At 42.6% G+C, this 14,525-nt stretch overlaps 2 protein-coding genes across 10 annotated transcripts in view; one reads left to right on the top strand and one right to left on the bottom strand.

The window, feature by feature from the left end:
• The first annotated feature begins 276 nt into the window (after window positions 1-276).
• Window positions 277-1,887, top strand: LOC122534333 (ankyrin repeat domain-containing protein 16-like). The gene is made up of 4 exons (XM_043664861.1): window positions 277-373; window positions 845-1,144; window positions 1,219-1,482; window positions 1,564-1,887. The coding sequence occupies exons 1-4, from the start codon at window positions 292-294 to the stop codon at window positions 1,809-1,811; spliced, it is 894 nt and encodes a 297-aa protein (XP_043520796.1). The 5' UTR covers window positions 277-291; the 3' UTR covers window positions 1,812-1,887.
• A 1,262-nt stretch (window positions 1,888-3,149) lies between these two features.
• Window positions 3,150-14,525, bottom strand: part of LOC122534329 (latrophilin Cirl-like) — a 413,745-nt gene continuing 402,369 nt past the window's right edge. For 6 of the 9 annotated variants that reach the window (XM_043664848.1, XM_043664849.1, XM_043664851.1 and 3 more), the window contains 2 exons: window positions 9,466-9,663; window positions 3,150-8,324 (listed from right to left, as the gene is read on the bottom strand). In XM_043664848.1, the coding sequence (XP_043520783.1) occupies window positions 7,503-8,324; window positions 9,466-9,663 (1,020 nt within the window). In that variant the 3' untranslated portion in view covers window positions 3,150-7,502. The remainder of the gene's footprint in view (window positions 8,325-9,465; window positions 9,664-14,525) is intronic. The other 3 variants (XM_043664854.1, XM_043664855.1, XM_043664857.1) reach the window with 2 other exon arrangements.

The raw sequence follows: 14,525 nt of genomic DNA, 5'->3' as shown, positions 1-14,525 counted from the left end.
GTCTTGCTTTCTGTTGTTTTAAATTAGATTAGAGTCATTGCTTTTAGTTGATTTTAGAATGTTAGAACATTTGAAGTTGCTTTTTGTTCATATACTAGCTTTTGTACTCTTGATAATAATTTTAATTGAATTTAACTTTAGAGTTAGTGTTGCGACATTATTTCACGCGATTTCGAATTACTTTTACAAGTAGTGTTGCGATATTGTTTCATCGCGATTTCTAATTACTTTTCCTTTTAGTGTTGCAATAATCAGTAATCGCGTTTCTTGAAGTAGTGTTGCGTTTACAAAATGCCCAAATTTTTCCACTGGTTTCGTGGAAGGCTGTTCCTGCTCCTGGATCGCCTGATACAGCTACAAGAGCTGTACAGAGGTGATCATTCATCATGTAACCTCCAACATGGTTGTACTGAACATTTTCACTACTTGGTCAACTTCGATCGTTTTATTTGATGTAGTTTCCCAATTCACCACGTTTTTAAAGCGTGGAGTGTATTAAAAAATAGTGATAGATTTTTTACTCTGTCGGTATTTCAGAGCACGAAATCCCACAAAATGCTTGGGATCTCTATTCATATATCTCGTCTGTGCTACAGATGACTCTCAAAATGTGAGCTAAAAAGATCTATTGAATAATGTATCTATTCTATACTTGTTCCATGGTTATATATTTTTGTGATTCTTTACTAATTGTCAACCGGGATCATTTCAAGTATTTCTACGTGTCTAAATATATTGTTCCTTAAGTAGTTTTTATCAAGCATTCTCATTGAACAGAAACATTCTGTCATTTTTATTTTATGCGTATTTCATTTGTTTGTTAATAAAAGTTTATATATGACAGATCCTAACCTATCACGAAACTTCCTGCACGCTTGTCAGAATGGAGACTTATCAAGAGTGGAAATCCTCGTATCGAAATACGACATTCAAGATTGGACTTACTTCCGACATTTGACTTCCGGTGACACCGCATTGCATGTTGCTACCCGCGAGGGCCATTTGAATATTGTTCGATACTTGTGCGAGAATTTTCAGAAGCCAGATTTTAGAGTGAATGTGGCCAATAAAGATATGAAAAGGCCGTTGCACGAGGCAGCGCAGTTTGCTCATAGAGATATAGTCAAATATTTAATTGAAAAAGGTATTTATTTTTGATGTTACTTGTTTCTTTTTCTTTTTTTTTTGTTATTGTAGTTATTGTTATATTGTTTTAAGGTGCAGATATAGATGCATTAAAGCGTGCTGATTGGACACCGCTCATGTTGGCTTGTACGAAAACTGGAAATGATGTATTTGAATGCATTCTTGCGCTTTTAGAAGCAAAAGCAAATCCGTTTTTTCGAAATAAAGATGGATGGACATCGTTGCATTTAATTTGTCGATCTGGTGATGAAAATGCGTTTGATTTATTGGTGAATCAGTTTGCTGAACGTATTAACGATCGGAGCAATAATGGCCGTACTGTTATGCACATTGCTGGTAAGAATTTCTCCATTAAATAGTCATTAATATAATTAGTCGTAATTATAAATCATAATTATGTATTTTATGAATACTTAGCATTCCATGGTCATGAGGGTTTAGTCAATCGTCTTGTCTCGCTTAATACGAATTTTTTGAACGTGCGTGATTCCTCAGGATCTACTCCTCTTCATGAAGCAGTTAAAGGGGGTCATATATCCGTTGCAAAGCGATTAATCGATCTGGGAGCTGATGCTCAAGCTACTGACAATGTTGGCCAGACTAGTTTACATATAGCGGCCATAGTTGGAAATGTAGAAACGTTTAGAAACATTCTGAGAAACTAATCGGCGTAGACATAGAAATTGATTAATTAGAAGATTTTCTAAAATAGACAAAAACGAGACATTTTTTATTCAGAGATTGGTACACATTTATTTATCCTTTTTTCCTGTATCAGACAGTCTTAAAGAAGCATACAAAAATGAAGAAACGGAGGCTCTTAGTAGATCGGAGATACCTAGATTTTACATTCTTCTTGCTCGTTTATGTTCTTCTCATTCTTCTTCTTCCCATTCTTCTACTTGTTTTTCGGTCTTCCTCTTCCTTTTCATTTGTCAGCGTGCGCAGGCAGGCGATGATTCACGGAAAATTTACGCGCGTAATTACATGCTAAAACCGTTCGCATATTTCTTTATTTTTCTTTTTCTTTACGTTCGTTAAATATCACTTACAAAGGGAGAACATAAATGATAAAGATCACAGAATTTTCACGAATTCTATGTGAATATGAATCGTGCGCTGGCTTATCTAAAAATTCTGTAATTCGACCGCTGTTGCTTCGTGTATTTGGGTAAAACGTTTCAGAAAAAAGCCGATTCGAAAAATATTCCGACACTTTGAAGGATTAGCTGTGGGTGGATAAAGGACTTCTTTTGAGATGGTGGAGTGTGCACACATGGATGCGTGTATATGTGGATATAGTGCGTTTCTATTTCCGCGGATTGACTTTCTGCGATTGCTTTGAATTTTTTTTTTTCCCTGGCCGTTCTGATATAATTGTTTCTTTTCTTCTTCTTTTCTTCCTTTCTGTTTTTTCTTTTTTTTTTATTTTTGCTCACGATACAAAAGTTTTTAGTCGCTAAAGTATCTCGTGGGGCGACACGATTGTGGTTCGTTCGGGAACTCGTTTACGCGATGCTGCTGCAAGCAAGAGAACAAAGACGAAAAGTAAAGAGAGACAGCATACACGATTTGAAAGGAACATTTCGAGATTGACAGTACGGACAGATGTACTCACTCAGAGAAAAGATTCGCACCTATTTTGTCACGTGAAAATAGGAGAAGGATAAAGATCGAGACCGAGGGAGTTCAGAAAGGAGGGGGAGGGAACAGGATATTTATATTTATAAAACGGCTAAGGATAAAACATGCACTGTATATCTGTCCATCTGATTAACTGTTTGCACATTTTCATTCTTAATCTTTCCCTTTCTTTTCTCCAATCTTTTTTTATTCCCTCTCTCTTCCACTTTTGTCTACCTTTCGTGTACTTATTTTGTTCCTTTCGTCTAATATTCCATTCGTTTAAGCAACCTAACGTACGTGCTTGAATTCATGGTTTCTTTTCTTTTTACATTCTCTTCTCTCGTCGAACCTACATATTCATTGTTCTTTCTTCTTCTTTCTTTTTATTCATTTGTCGTTACTTCTCTTTAGTGGAGTTCATTTATAAATATCCAAAGATTACTTGGGCTTTCATTTAATATTGTTTTTTTTTGTTTGTTTTACTTCCTCGCTTAATTTATTTACACATTAACTAATTACGTTTGGGACTTAAGTTAAACCGCCTCACGCATCCGCCATCACGATAATAGTCACTGTAATATCCACTACTTACTAATAACTTATCTTATCTAAATGTATCCTTTTCTGTTTTCAAATCGATCGTCTCGGTCGCCTCTCTCTTGTTCTCTCTCTCCCTTTCGTTCTTTACCTCTCTTTTTCATTTCCTCATGCATGCAATTCTCTCTCCCTCTCTCTCTTTCTGTTTCGCTCTCTTTTAGCGCATTTTTTCCATTTACATTACAACATTTTCAACATGTACAAAGCCCTATTTACATTATGTACATCTCACTTCGAGAATTTCTCAATGATAATGCTCTTTTCTCTCACTCTCTCTCTCTCTCTCTCTCTCTCTCTCTCTCTCTCTCTCTCTCTCTCTCGTCTTTCGTATATAACAAATCTTTAAACCAGTGTCTTCTTTTTTCTCTTTTTGTGTGGCCCGCCGGTTACGCCGTTGTCGATGCAAGAAAATAAGAAAAAAGGGGGAAATGAGCGAAAGAAAACAAAATTTAAAAAAAAGAAGGAAAAAGAAGACAAACAAAGAATTTCGTAAATTCGTAAATCGATTGCCTATTTGTCAGGCACAATGCGCTCGAAGTTGTTCCCGTCTACTTGGCTCGTACACCTTTAAATCTCCTCTTGCCTCTTTTAATTACGATAAGTCGAACGGATGGAATGTGGCTGCGTTTACGATTATATCCGGCAGTAAACGTTCAGTGGGCAAGATCTTTCGCTTGTACAAAATTCATAGAACTAAACTCCGTCGCGTAGCAGACTGAACATTGGAGGACGACGTTCGCGAGACGCGACGACACAAACGTCGAGGAGAAAGAAAATTTTTTTCGTTTCTTTGTAATCACGGGATTTAACAATCGCGTCGAGAAAAAAATAACTTGCTGCTACAACATAATCATGCCGTGATCTTGACGTTCATCGAAACACGCGAAATGAAATCTTAACAAGTTAAAACGTACAACGTTATCGCGCACCATAATATACCGTAAAGTTTTTAACGCTCGTGAGCAACGCACGAAAGTCTTAGACATCAAGCAACAGAGGCTCAATTTTGTATCATGAGCTTTCATTTCTGATATCGTTTCAACTTATCACGTATTTTGATTGATTTCTGCAATCCTTGCTGAGTTGCTCTCTGAAAATGTCTCGCACGATTGCTGCTTATCGTGACGACGAAGGAATGTAAAAGTGGAACGAAAAAATGTCCAAAAATGCATACGATAAGTATCGACGCTAGGATACACGATTCCAATAGATGTTGAACGGCGATTCGATACGCGACGACCGAGAAATGAGCGTTCAAAGTTCATGTATTTATTTACTACGGACAAGAAACGAGACGGCAGTATTCTCATGGCGTTGAAAATTATATATATATAAATATATACGTACTCGACACAGTTTTCGTTCTACCTTTTAAGATTGTGGACAGAAACGTTTTTCCAGGTGTTTTGGTTGTTGTCGCAAGCTACGCTTGTGCGAAGGGCCTCTAAAAACAGGAAAACCGAGATAACCGCGAATGGATTTCACGCGATGCTAAAATGAACAATTTCATAGAAATCGAAGGAAACGTTTATAATGCTTAATATAACTATACTGGTACCCTTAAAACGCTGATTACCGCTATTTAATTCGCCTATAGATTTATTCGCCTTAACGAACGATTTGCCGGGGAGAAGGATCACGGCCGGCCCGGCTGAGCAGAGAAATAAATTAAAGAAAAAGGAAACGACGAAACGCTGTTCAACCGAGAGAAAGAGTGTATTGAATTCACTGCATATGGCGTGCTTCACTTTCACTTAGGAAAATCTACAGAAATTTCATATCGAAATATAACGTTGTTTTAAGCATAATTTAACAAATACCTTTTCGCGTTGAACCATAGTAACACAATTAAAAAAAAAAAAACAAAAGCTTGCGTTATCAATTAGTCAACTCAATATATTTCTCCAGTCAGAAGTGGAGAAGTCAGACGTTTCGAGAAACAAACATTGAGCTAAAATAGAGTTCGATATTCGTTCGCCCAATATAGCTTTCGCTCATCGACGATAGATCTTTACAAGCAGAAAATTTCGCCAATCGACTCGACGATCGATTGACGGCGATCCGTTTGATCGATCGATCTCGTTTTGATCCTTCGAATCATAATTACGTTCCTAATGTTCACGCGTTCATCGATCGTCGATCCTAACATGATCGCTAATTACACATTAGATAACACTCACAGATAATAAAAAATAAATAGCGCGCGGGTTCCCTTAGTTACATATTAGATTACGCGGTTACGACATATACCTTTTTTGTTCTTTAAAAAATAGTAAAAAACAGTGACTAAGTTTTTTTTCGCTTTTTTCACGTCGTTCGGAAAATCGCTTTGTAGCACTATATATATATATATATGTGTACTTGTTTCGTACAATTCTTATCCACGTTCTCTCTCTCTCTCTCTCTCTCTCTCTCTCTCTCTCTTTTTTCGTATTTTATATATATATATATATATATAATATTGTTACTGTATACATACATATACATTTATATATATATAATTTTTTTATTTATAAAAATAACATTCTGGGACTAAAACGTAACGTTCCAAAGCAATGTACAATGAGGAGCTGGCTGGGACGACCGATAAAGGTACTTTAAACCGTACGGGCTCTACGTTCCCTCGAGGGGGGTATTCCAAGATCTAATTACCGAAACTCACTCGAAATTGACACGTACGTTCCTTTCGTCTCCGAAACTCGAGGATTCTTTCTTTCTTTTTTTTCTTTTTTTTTCTTTTTTTTTTCTTTTTTTCATTTCCATCTGCATCTTCCGACACAGATTGTGTCGCAACTTTTACACGAAAGCAGTCTGACGACTTTAGAAGTAATTCTACGATGCGACCACTAATGTAACGCGATTATGATTAATCGAAGTATAAGCGTTGATCGATTATTAAGTAACTTTAGTTTTCTTCTAAACGTTCCGTGGCGAGGTCGACTAATCGATCGGCAATCTTGCGATATGTCACTGAACGCTGCTCTCCGGTTTGATGAAAGTCGAGAAAGTTTGGAAGGGAACACGGGCTTCAGATTCCTTTATCGAGTCGTCGCCGATTCCCTTCGGGGATTCGAATCGAATTCTCGTCGATTCAACACTCGTTAACGAACGATTTTTACGCCCTCGAGGCGAAACCTTTTCCCTTCTCGATCTCGATATGTCTATTATTTTTCAAATAATCCATGGGTCATTTTCGTTAACGAGCAGAGCCAGCGTCGACGAGACGATCGAGGAAAATGCTTTCCTCGATTTCTCAACGCATATGAGGACAGGCTTCGAGGATAGATCGACAATGAACGAGAAGATCGTGACGAAGAACGCAAGGAAATAATTTGTTCCGATATTATAATCAAGAGCATACTTCCCGTCCGAGTCGTTTACACGCGTTCCTCGAAACCTCGAACTCAATGAGCGTTGTCCTAGTAAATCTTAATAACCTAAGAGGACTCGTCACGTCTTATCGTTCTCCGCACAACGTCGTATCCTCCGAACTCTGTCAGTGAGCCAATCCCAAAAAGCCGAGCGCAGCTTCGACGGTACAACGACGATCGATTAACTTCAACAAGAGGTCCATTTTGTTCGAATAATTCACGCTATCGTACACAGATCCTCGACGTTTCGTCACACACTCGCACGGTTCTAGAGCTAGAGAGACGATAGACACGTCCGCTTCGCGTGGACTTTCGCAATTGGTTACACGCAACTCTCGAGGAAACAGATACTGGAAACAGAACAAAGATGCGGGGCCATTTTCGCCGATCGACCCGCTTATGGCTAAGAAACGCGACGATCATCAATCTCCTGATGGACCAGTCGCGTTTACGTTTGAGCTATAGAGACGCGTTGTCCTCGTTCGCAACGTGCCTTCATCCGGCTGAACGTAGCTCGAGACATAACTCCGGAGTTGTTTCGGAATCGTGGCTTTCTTAAGGAACGAACCACGTTGTCGACGATCTCTCTGACTTCGCCGATCGTCGATTAAGAACGCCGTTCCATAATATTCACGAACAACCCATGCGTTCCTTCGAACGTTCCTTCGTCGATGGCCACGAGACGCGGCGTCTCGACATCATCGTCCTCGTGCAGGAAGACGAAGAGGACGACAACATTCCGCAACATCGGGTTACGACATTCTAACACTCGCTGTAAGAAGGCGGTGGCATTCCGCGGCCTGTGTACATGTCCGTCTGCGGCTGCAGATGACAGACGACCGTATGCCCGTCTAGAACCGCGACCGTTCTCGACTGATCCGGCTGAGGCGGTATACCGAAACTGGTCGGAAGTCGTGGCAGTTCGCCACGCTCGTACCATGCTTGCTGCTTTCGTAATTTCTCCCAGCAAGTGTTGAGGGTCCTCTCGAACGCCGGACTATACTCTGACGCGTCGCAATGGATATTTCCTCCGCCGCCACGGTCCGTTAACGTTTGCCCGTAATGCACCAGATTCCTGTCGGTGGCTGGCGAGTATGGTATCAGCGGTCTGTGATCTCCGTAACTTCTCGACGATTGTCTGCTCATGTCGCTCTGTCTTCTGCCGTCCTCGTCGGACATGTCCGACACTTGAATCTCGCCGCCTCCGCCGCCGCCGCCGCCGCCGCCGCCGCCACCGCCACGCTCGATCTCTTCGTAAACTGGTTCGTCCTCGTTCGTTAGATCTCGTGGAAGGTGCACGTGTTGGCCGTGATGGGCATGCAGTTGATGATGTCCCGGCCCGTTAGCACGACCGTCCATGATCTCCGTGTATTTGTGCTTGTACGGCATCGCGATCCTTCGGCCACCGCCGCAGCCCCCCGTCGTCCTGTTGCCGCTGATCTCGTTATTCTCGTTCATTCCTCTCGTTGCGCCGCGATTTCGTCCGGAGTGTCCCAGGGTCAGCGTGTTGTGCGTCCTAGGCGAGTCCTCTTGCTCGGAGCCACCATGGCCGGAATCACGGGAATACGATTTAAAAGAAATGTTCTGCAGGAGAGACAGATTCGTTTAAGTAACTGCGGGCAGTTGACGGGTCAGAGAGTATGGTTTGACGAAAGATGAAAGATGAAAAATGACTTGGTGTGTATAACCTGCTGGTATGTAGGGAGGATATGCGCGAGTGCGCGAACGACGATCCTTGTGATTTCTCGTGACGTTCTCTAAAATTAAATTTCAAGTTAGACAATTGGAGAGGGAGAGTTTTCCAGCTTTCAGAAACGGAAGGATCTCGTTCGCGCGATACCTGCGAATTATAAGTAGGGGAGGGTATGAGCGAGTCTCATCGAGGATTTACTTCGATGACCTCTTCGGGAACGTTCTCAAAAAAATCCACGAGCTCGCATGCATAGTCGAAGGAACGAGCGAGAAGATCCGTTACGTGCTGTATGTACAAATGATCATGAGGGCACGTTTATGGTATCATTCTGTCACTACTGAACGAAAACGTAAAACACACACAACGAGCTACGCGACCCGTACGAAAAGTAAAGACGTTCATTTTCGACAAAACTGAATACGGTCTGTGTTCTTGAATGTACATTCTCTGCGATCATCGTCGAAGTCGTGACCACATGAACATTCTTTTTTGAAGTTCGATCACTATAAACGTTATCTTTCAATTTTCCTCGAATCGCTTTCTTTCACCGAACAACTTCAAAATAGAGGTTTCGAGGTTTCGACAACGAAATGATCGCAATCAAACAAAAAACAAAAACAAAAAAAAAAAAAAAAAAAGAAAAAGAAATGAAAATGGGTAAAAAAACGCAAGCTTTTATCCGACGAACATGTTTCACCGGAAACGATTTTCCCCACACCTCCATGCGGTTTCGAAGCGTCGGGTCTGGTCGAGCCACGAGGTGTCCTCTAAGTGTGCAAAATGTGTCTCTAGGTGCTTGTCAAATAAAGACCGAGGAAACATAAAAGTAATGGGGAAAACGTGTTGAAAAACTAAGAAAGAGAATTCAATTGAACAAAAAGACCGTGGCACACCATGCAGTCAATTAGAGAAACAATTGGCAGAAGAATATAGTGAGAGAAAGGAAAAGATCGATCGAAACAACACACGACACGAGCGAGCGAGCGAGCGAGTGAGCGAGCTTTTTCTTCTTAGCTGCGGTGAGTTAGTTACCTTCCACATGAGGTTTTTGTTAAGGTGGCCCCAAGTGGCAGTGGCAGATTTGGGGATATTGGGAGCTGAGGGTAAGAAGGCGTGACGGGCGTACGGCAGGGTGGCCACAATATGAGCCTCTGTTGGAGAGGATTCACGTGGCACTGTTACTGCCGGCTGCCTATCGACAATCGCCCAGCTTCGACCGGATGCCAAGTACTGGAAAAATCGAACCATTCGCCGTTCCCTCTTAACCCTTCGTTTACTGATACGCAAGGGGATGGATCAAGTGTTGTGTCTCCTTACGTGAGTTGGTGTATACGTGTGAATCGAGCGTTCAGAGGGGATGATGTCGTTTGAAATATGTTTGAAATATGAGGGGTCGTCGTCGTTTGTGACAATCTGATGTAATTCGACTGTCGACGTAATATCCATTGTCGCATTCTGACTGAAAATTACGAATCGAGGTCTTGTAGACGAGGATGTGTGTTTAATATTTTCAAATTCACGATTTGGAGGAAAACCAAATGGTTGAACACCGGAGATATATCTGAGAAGTCATCGCTGTTTCGACACGTTCGATTACAAAGGCAATACAGTTTACCAGTAAACAAAGGGTTAACTCGAATCTCACGAAACCTTGGGCAAAACACCTTGCTCCGTAATTCCTCCCCCCCCCCCCTCTGCCCCGCCCTTCTATAATCTCGACAAAATTCCACACGTTCCTCCACCATCGGGAACTTTCTTCATTCCGGCGAGTTCTCTTCGAAACTAATTAACCCAGCAACGGTAGGGGTTGTTCGTGACAAATACGGGCCGGTGCGATCGTTCTCGTCGCGAGGAGGAAGGATTAACCGGATCTCGTCTGACACGGTTTAAAAAGGGCCTCCGACCCATAGGAAGCAACGCGCACACGAAAGATACGGACGGGGTAAATCCGACGATATCTCGCGGAGCTGCGATGCTCGCCGGAAGCGTGGCGGATTTAACTCGTACACGAGCAAATCTACGGCGTAACGGACTGAGATACGCGACGTCAGCACGCACACCTCGACCCCGTGTGTGTTTGTCCTGGGACGATACGCGATCGCACCTGTTTTCCGGCCGTATGTGAACGGGTCACGCGAACGAGCCACCGACTTCCGACCGAGATTTTTCCCGCTCTCGGTGGAACGTCGCAACGACGACGACGAGAGACGGATTCTGAAAATTTATCGCCCCTCCCCGTTCTTTACGTTTGATCGAAAGAGAAGCGAATGTGAAATAGTTATCCTCGACTGCTTGATCGATCGATCCTTCGTCTTTGTCCGCATTTCTTCGAAATAGTTAGTTTTGAATGTCACTTTTAAATGTGATTTTGAGTCGATCAAGACGTTTTTACAACTTTTAACGCGGTGTCAAGTTGACATTGGTAAATCCACGGAGAATACTCGGAGAGGAGAAGTCGTTTGGCTTTGTAAGTGCTGGAAAGATTGTTCGAAGATTATCGATTCATACGTTGGTACGAAGCGCGGAGACAGCGTGGTGAAGCAAGGTGAGATGCGACAGAGATCGTAGCAGCGTATGGGGGGGAACGAGTCTTCTTTGTTTTCTTACTGTCTGTAATGAGGTAATGTCGGGAACCGGCTCCTCGTTTGCGTGGCTGACGTGCAACCGTGCCGAGACTGGGTCGTCTGTACCAGAGAGGAAATAGCGTAATACCGATCATCATGCGATAGCGCTTCACCGATCCATCGAATAAAATTACCATCGTGCAATTTGTAAAACCGGCCGCGATCAAACTCCCTCGCGCCGGGTTCCAATGAGAACGCGCGCCACTTTTCCACGTTCGCTCGGCTAATTATGGATTTTCGCGTTCCCGTGATTCGCGATTAAAGAACGCGAAGCGTCTCCGAGTTGCTGGAGCGCGAACTGGATCGTTAGAGGCTTCGATGATCCGTATTACCCTATCCTTGCCTCTCGTCGCGCGAATGTGCACCTGGTGTTAATTAGCGAAAACGCACGGAGCGAGGGGAGAGAAAAAAAAAAATAGGAAAAAAAAGACGACGTGTCTGTTTATGCACGTGAGTGTCCATACGTTTGCATGTATACAGAGAGCAAAAGTGGTAGAGAAAAGTTTGCGAGTGTACGCGTGTGTATGTGTGTGTGCGTTGCAGAGGAGGTGTGAGAGATATGTGAATCGGGTCGGTTCGACGAGGATTTTTCTTCGTCTTTACGATTTTCTTCCGTCCTCGTGGTTAAGTCACCACGTTCGTGCGATAGATGAATAGTCCGAATAGCGTCTCGACGCGCGTGAAGACGTACGTTTATCGTGTGAACCGAACCAAAGACGTCAATCGGAAAGCGCAAGAATATTCGCGAAGGGGAACAAAGAGAAGAGTCAATTCGTGCGCTCTTCGATCAAACGATCGCTTGACAGCGAGTGGCTTAAAGATATTCTTGGACTACGTGGGCAGAATGCGATAAACGAAGTGGATCGGTAATAAGATGAGACCTATTTAGACTTCAACAATATTTTATACGTGTTTTAATAGATATTTATGAGGATCGTATTCTGTCCACGTGATCGGATAAAAACAACATTCGCTCGTACATTACGAATCTTTCTGAACGTATACTTCCTTCATGGCCTACGGAAATTCGTTTGAACTTCTTTAATGACAGAGTTACCGGTCGGCTCACGCATCAATGCCTCGAGAGTAAAAAGGAGTCGATAAGCGACAAACAGGTTTGCGAGGAAGCCATGGCCGATTTGCTAGAGCAGATTCTACTGGAATGTGAGAATCTGTCTCTTTAACTTTGCGATAGAAACTCTTAACATTTTTCTTGTACTTTATATAGATACACAAAATAGTAGACGCGGGTCCCAAAGGTATCTCTTTTAAAATTTTAAACGGATCAAAATTTTGTCATCTTACGTATACGTATGAAGCATTTGTATTTACGTACACATATACGGGACAAATGATAAAATCTTTGAACCTTAACATTCTGCGCTTATGATAATTCGCAGTCGTGATAATATCTGACAGTATATGAACGTCAAACTGTTGTCACACAGCCATGCGTTGCATTGTTAGCGTTAATTCAGCATGGATTCGCTGGACGCGACTTGTTTTAGAGGGATGAAACAGCGAGCAGAAAATGGGCATAGGCTGGAGGAATTGCGAACGCAGTCAGTCGTCAGAGGCGCAGCTGCGAGACCGATTGTATAAATCATCGATGTTACAGATTCGTTATGTCTCTCGTGCGTGTACCCGGGTCCGTAGAGAAGTGTTTCATTAACCATTCCGTCCGGGACATCATCTGAAATAAATGGCGAGCAGCGCAACGTTCTACGCTCGTTTCACGTGCGTCGCAATAAAAGTAAATCTCTGTTCTGGCGAGACGTAGGGACAAAAGGGAAGGGATAGGGTACAAAGTAGCCAGCAACCGCGTTACACCAAACCCAGAGCCAGATAAGAAGCACGAAAATCACCATTGTTAGTAGGAGGTCTTGCAAATAGTACGTTCGCGTGTTTACAGGTGTGCAAAAATCGAGCGAGAGAGGGTGCTGCATCTATTTTTCGCCTGGTGCTCGAGGACCAATGCTACGCTTACCGCGACGAGAATTTTCTCTTTTTCGTTTCGTTTTTTTCTTTTTTTCGTTTTTGTCGCTTGTCAACATCGACATCGTTTTCTTTTTCTCTCCCCTCCCCCCTCTTTTCACTCAGACAAGAAACAAGAACAGACACAATCGTGAATTTCGAAAGAGACGGAGAAAGAGAACGATACGCACAACAAATTCATCGGTTATTGCGGTATCACGAAACGCGGTTTTTATTCCTTTGGTTTCTCCTTTGGTTTCTCTCGTTGAACGTTCGAAACGGAAGCACGGATTTTTTTTAATATCTGCCGTGTACGTTCGAGAGGGCTCCACGCTCTGACAATTATACAACTGCATAGAATTCGAGTTTAGAGGGAAAAAAGTCGCATATCGTACACAAACGCCGTTTGTTTCCGCGGGAATTACGAGGCACCGGTGTGTTGCGAGCCATTCAAAAAATTTGGCCAAATTTACGTCGACAGACACGCCACGCCGACAAACAAATTCAGGAACAAACGCGCGGTAGGAAAAAGAACGCGAAGAGATAAAAAAGAAAAGAAGTATCGCAGTGCCACGCAATTATATAATTGTCATGTGTAACGTCGTTCGTTATTTTTAGTCGGCTCATGTCTAGTAATCTCTACCAAATCCGATAAATTCGTGCGACAATTGGCAATAAACTTTTACGGAGAAAACAACATCGTGCAGGATTGTGCACACAACACAGCTCGCTGTGTGGTTATCGTTTCATCTACAACCGAGTATCGTTGTTTTATCATACAAATCTACGGTCTGACCACGTTCAATAATTTCACTCTCTTTCTCTCTCTCCCTTTTTCTTTCTTTCTTTCTCTCTGTCTCTGTCTCTGTTTGTCTCTCTTTTGCCCACTTTTTTTCTGTTACACCAAACCAGCCCCTAAATATCGTTCTTCACATGCTCTGCTCTCCCCCTATTCCCTACTCTAACAACTCTCTGAGTATACATATGTATACACACATCCCTCTGTCTCTCTCTGTCTCTCTCTTTTATTTTTCTCTCTAAATTCTCTGCGCAGCGAGCGCGATAGAGCCGAAAGAGTCGAACGGTTCGTTAAATGCCTTTTTAGCCCGTCCCGTTCCAAAGCCAGTTTTTCGAGGTGGCGAAGAGACTCTCGGTGATGTTAATAAAAGTGTTTCTGGCACGCGTCGCTTTTGAGCGGAACGCGCGGCCATTCGAAACGAATCTCCCTCGACTAGGAGGGTCGAGGACACCCACTTCACAATTTATCCTGCAACAGACTTGGGGTAACACATTAAAAAAAAAAAGAAAAAAAGAGAAGAAGAAAAAACGCGAGGCAGAGGAAGAAAAAAAACGAAGAAGGAGGGGAAGAGAGACGACAAAAGGAAGTTAACCGAAGGGCGTTGTTTCGAAGACGATACGACGACGCGGTTATCGCGTATTAGCATACAGGAACGAACAAAGTCGAGGGTGGTAGTTGTGCAAGTGGTATGACGG

This window comes from Frieseomelitta varia, unplaced genomic scaffold (assembly GCF_011392965.1).
Source record: "Frieseomelitta varia isolate USP_RPSP 00005682 unplaced genomic scaffold, Fvar_1.2 scaffold_587, whole genome shotgun sequence".
NCBI lineage: Eukaryota > Metazoa > Arthropoda > Insecta > Hymenoptera > Apidae > Frieseomelitta > Frieseomelitta varia.
The sequence above is the reverse complement of the archived record's forward strand: the minus strand, read 5'-3'. Positions and strand labels throughout refer to the sequence as shown.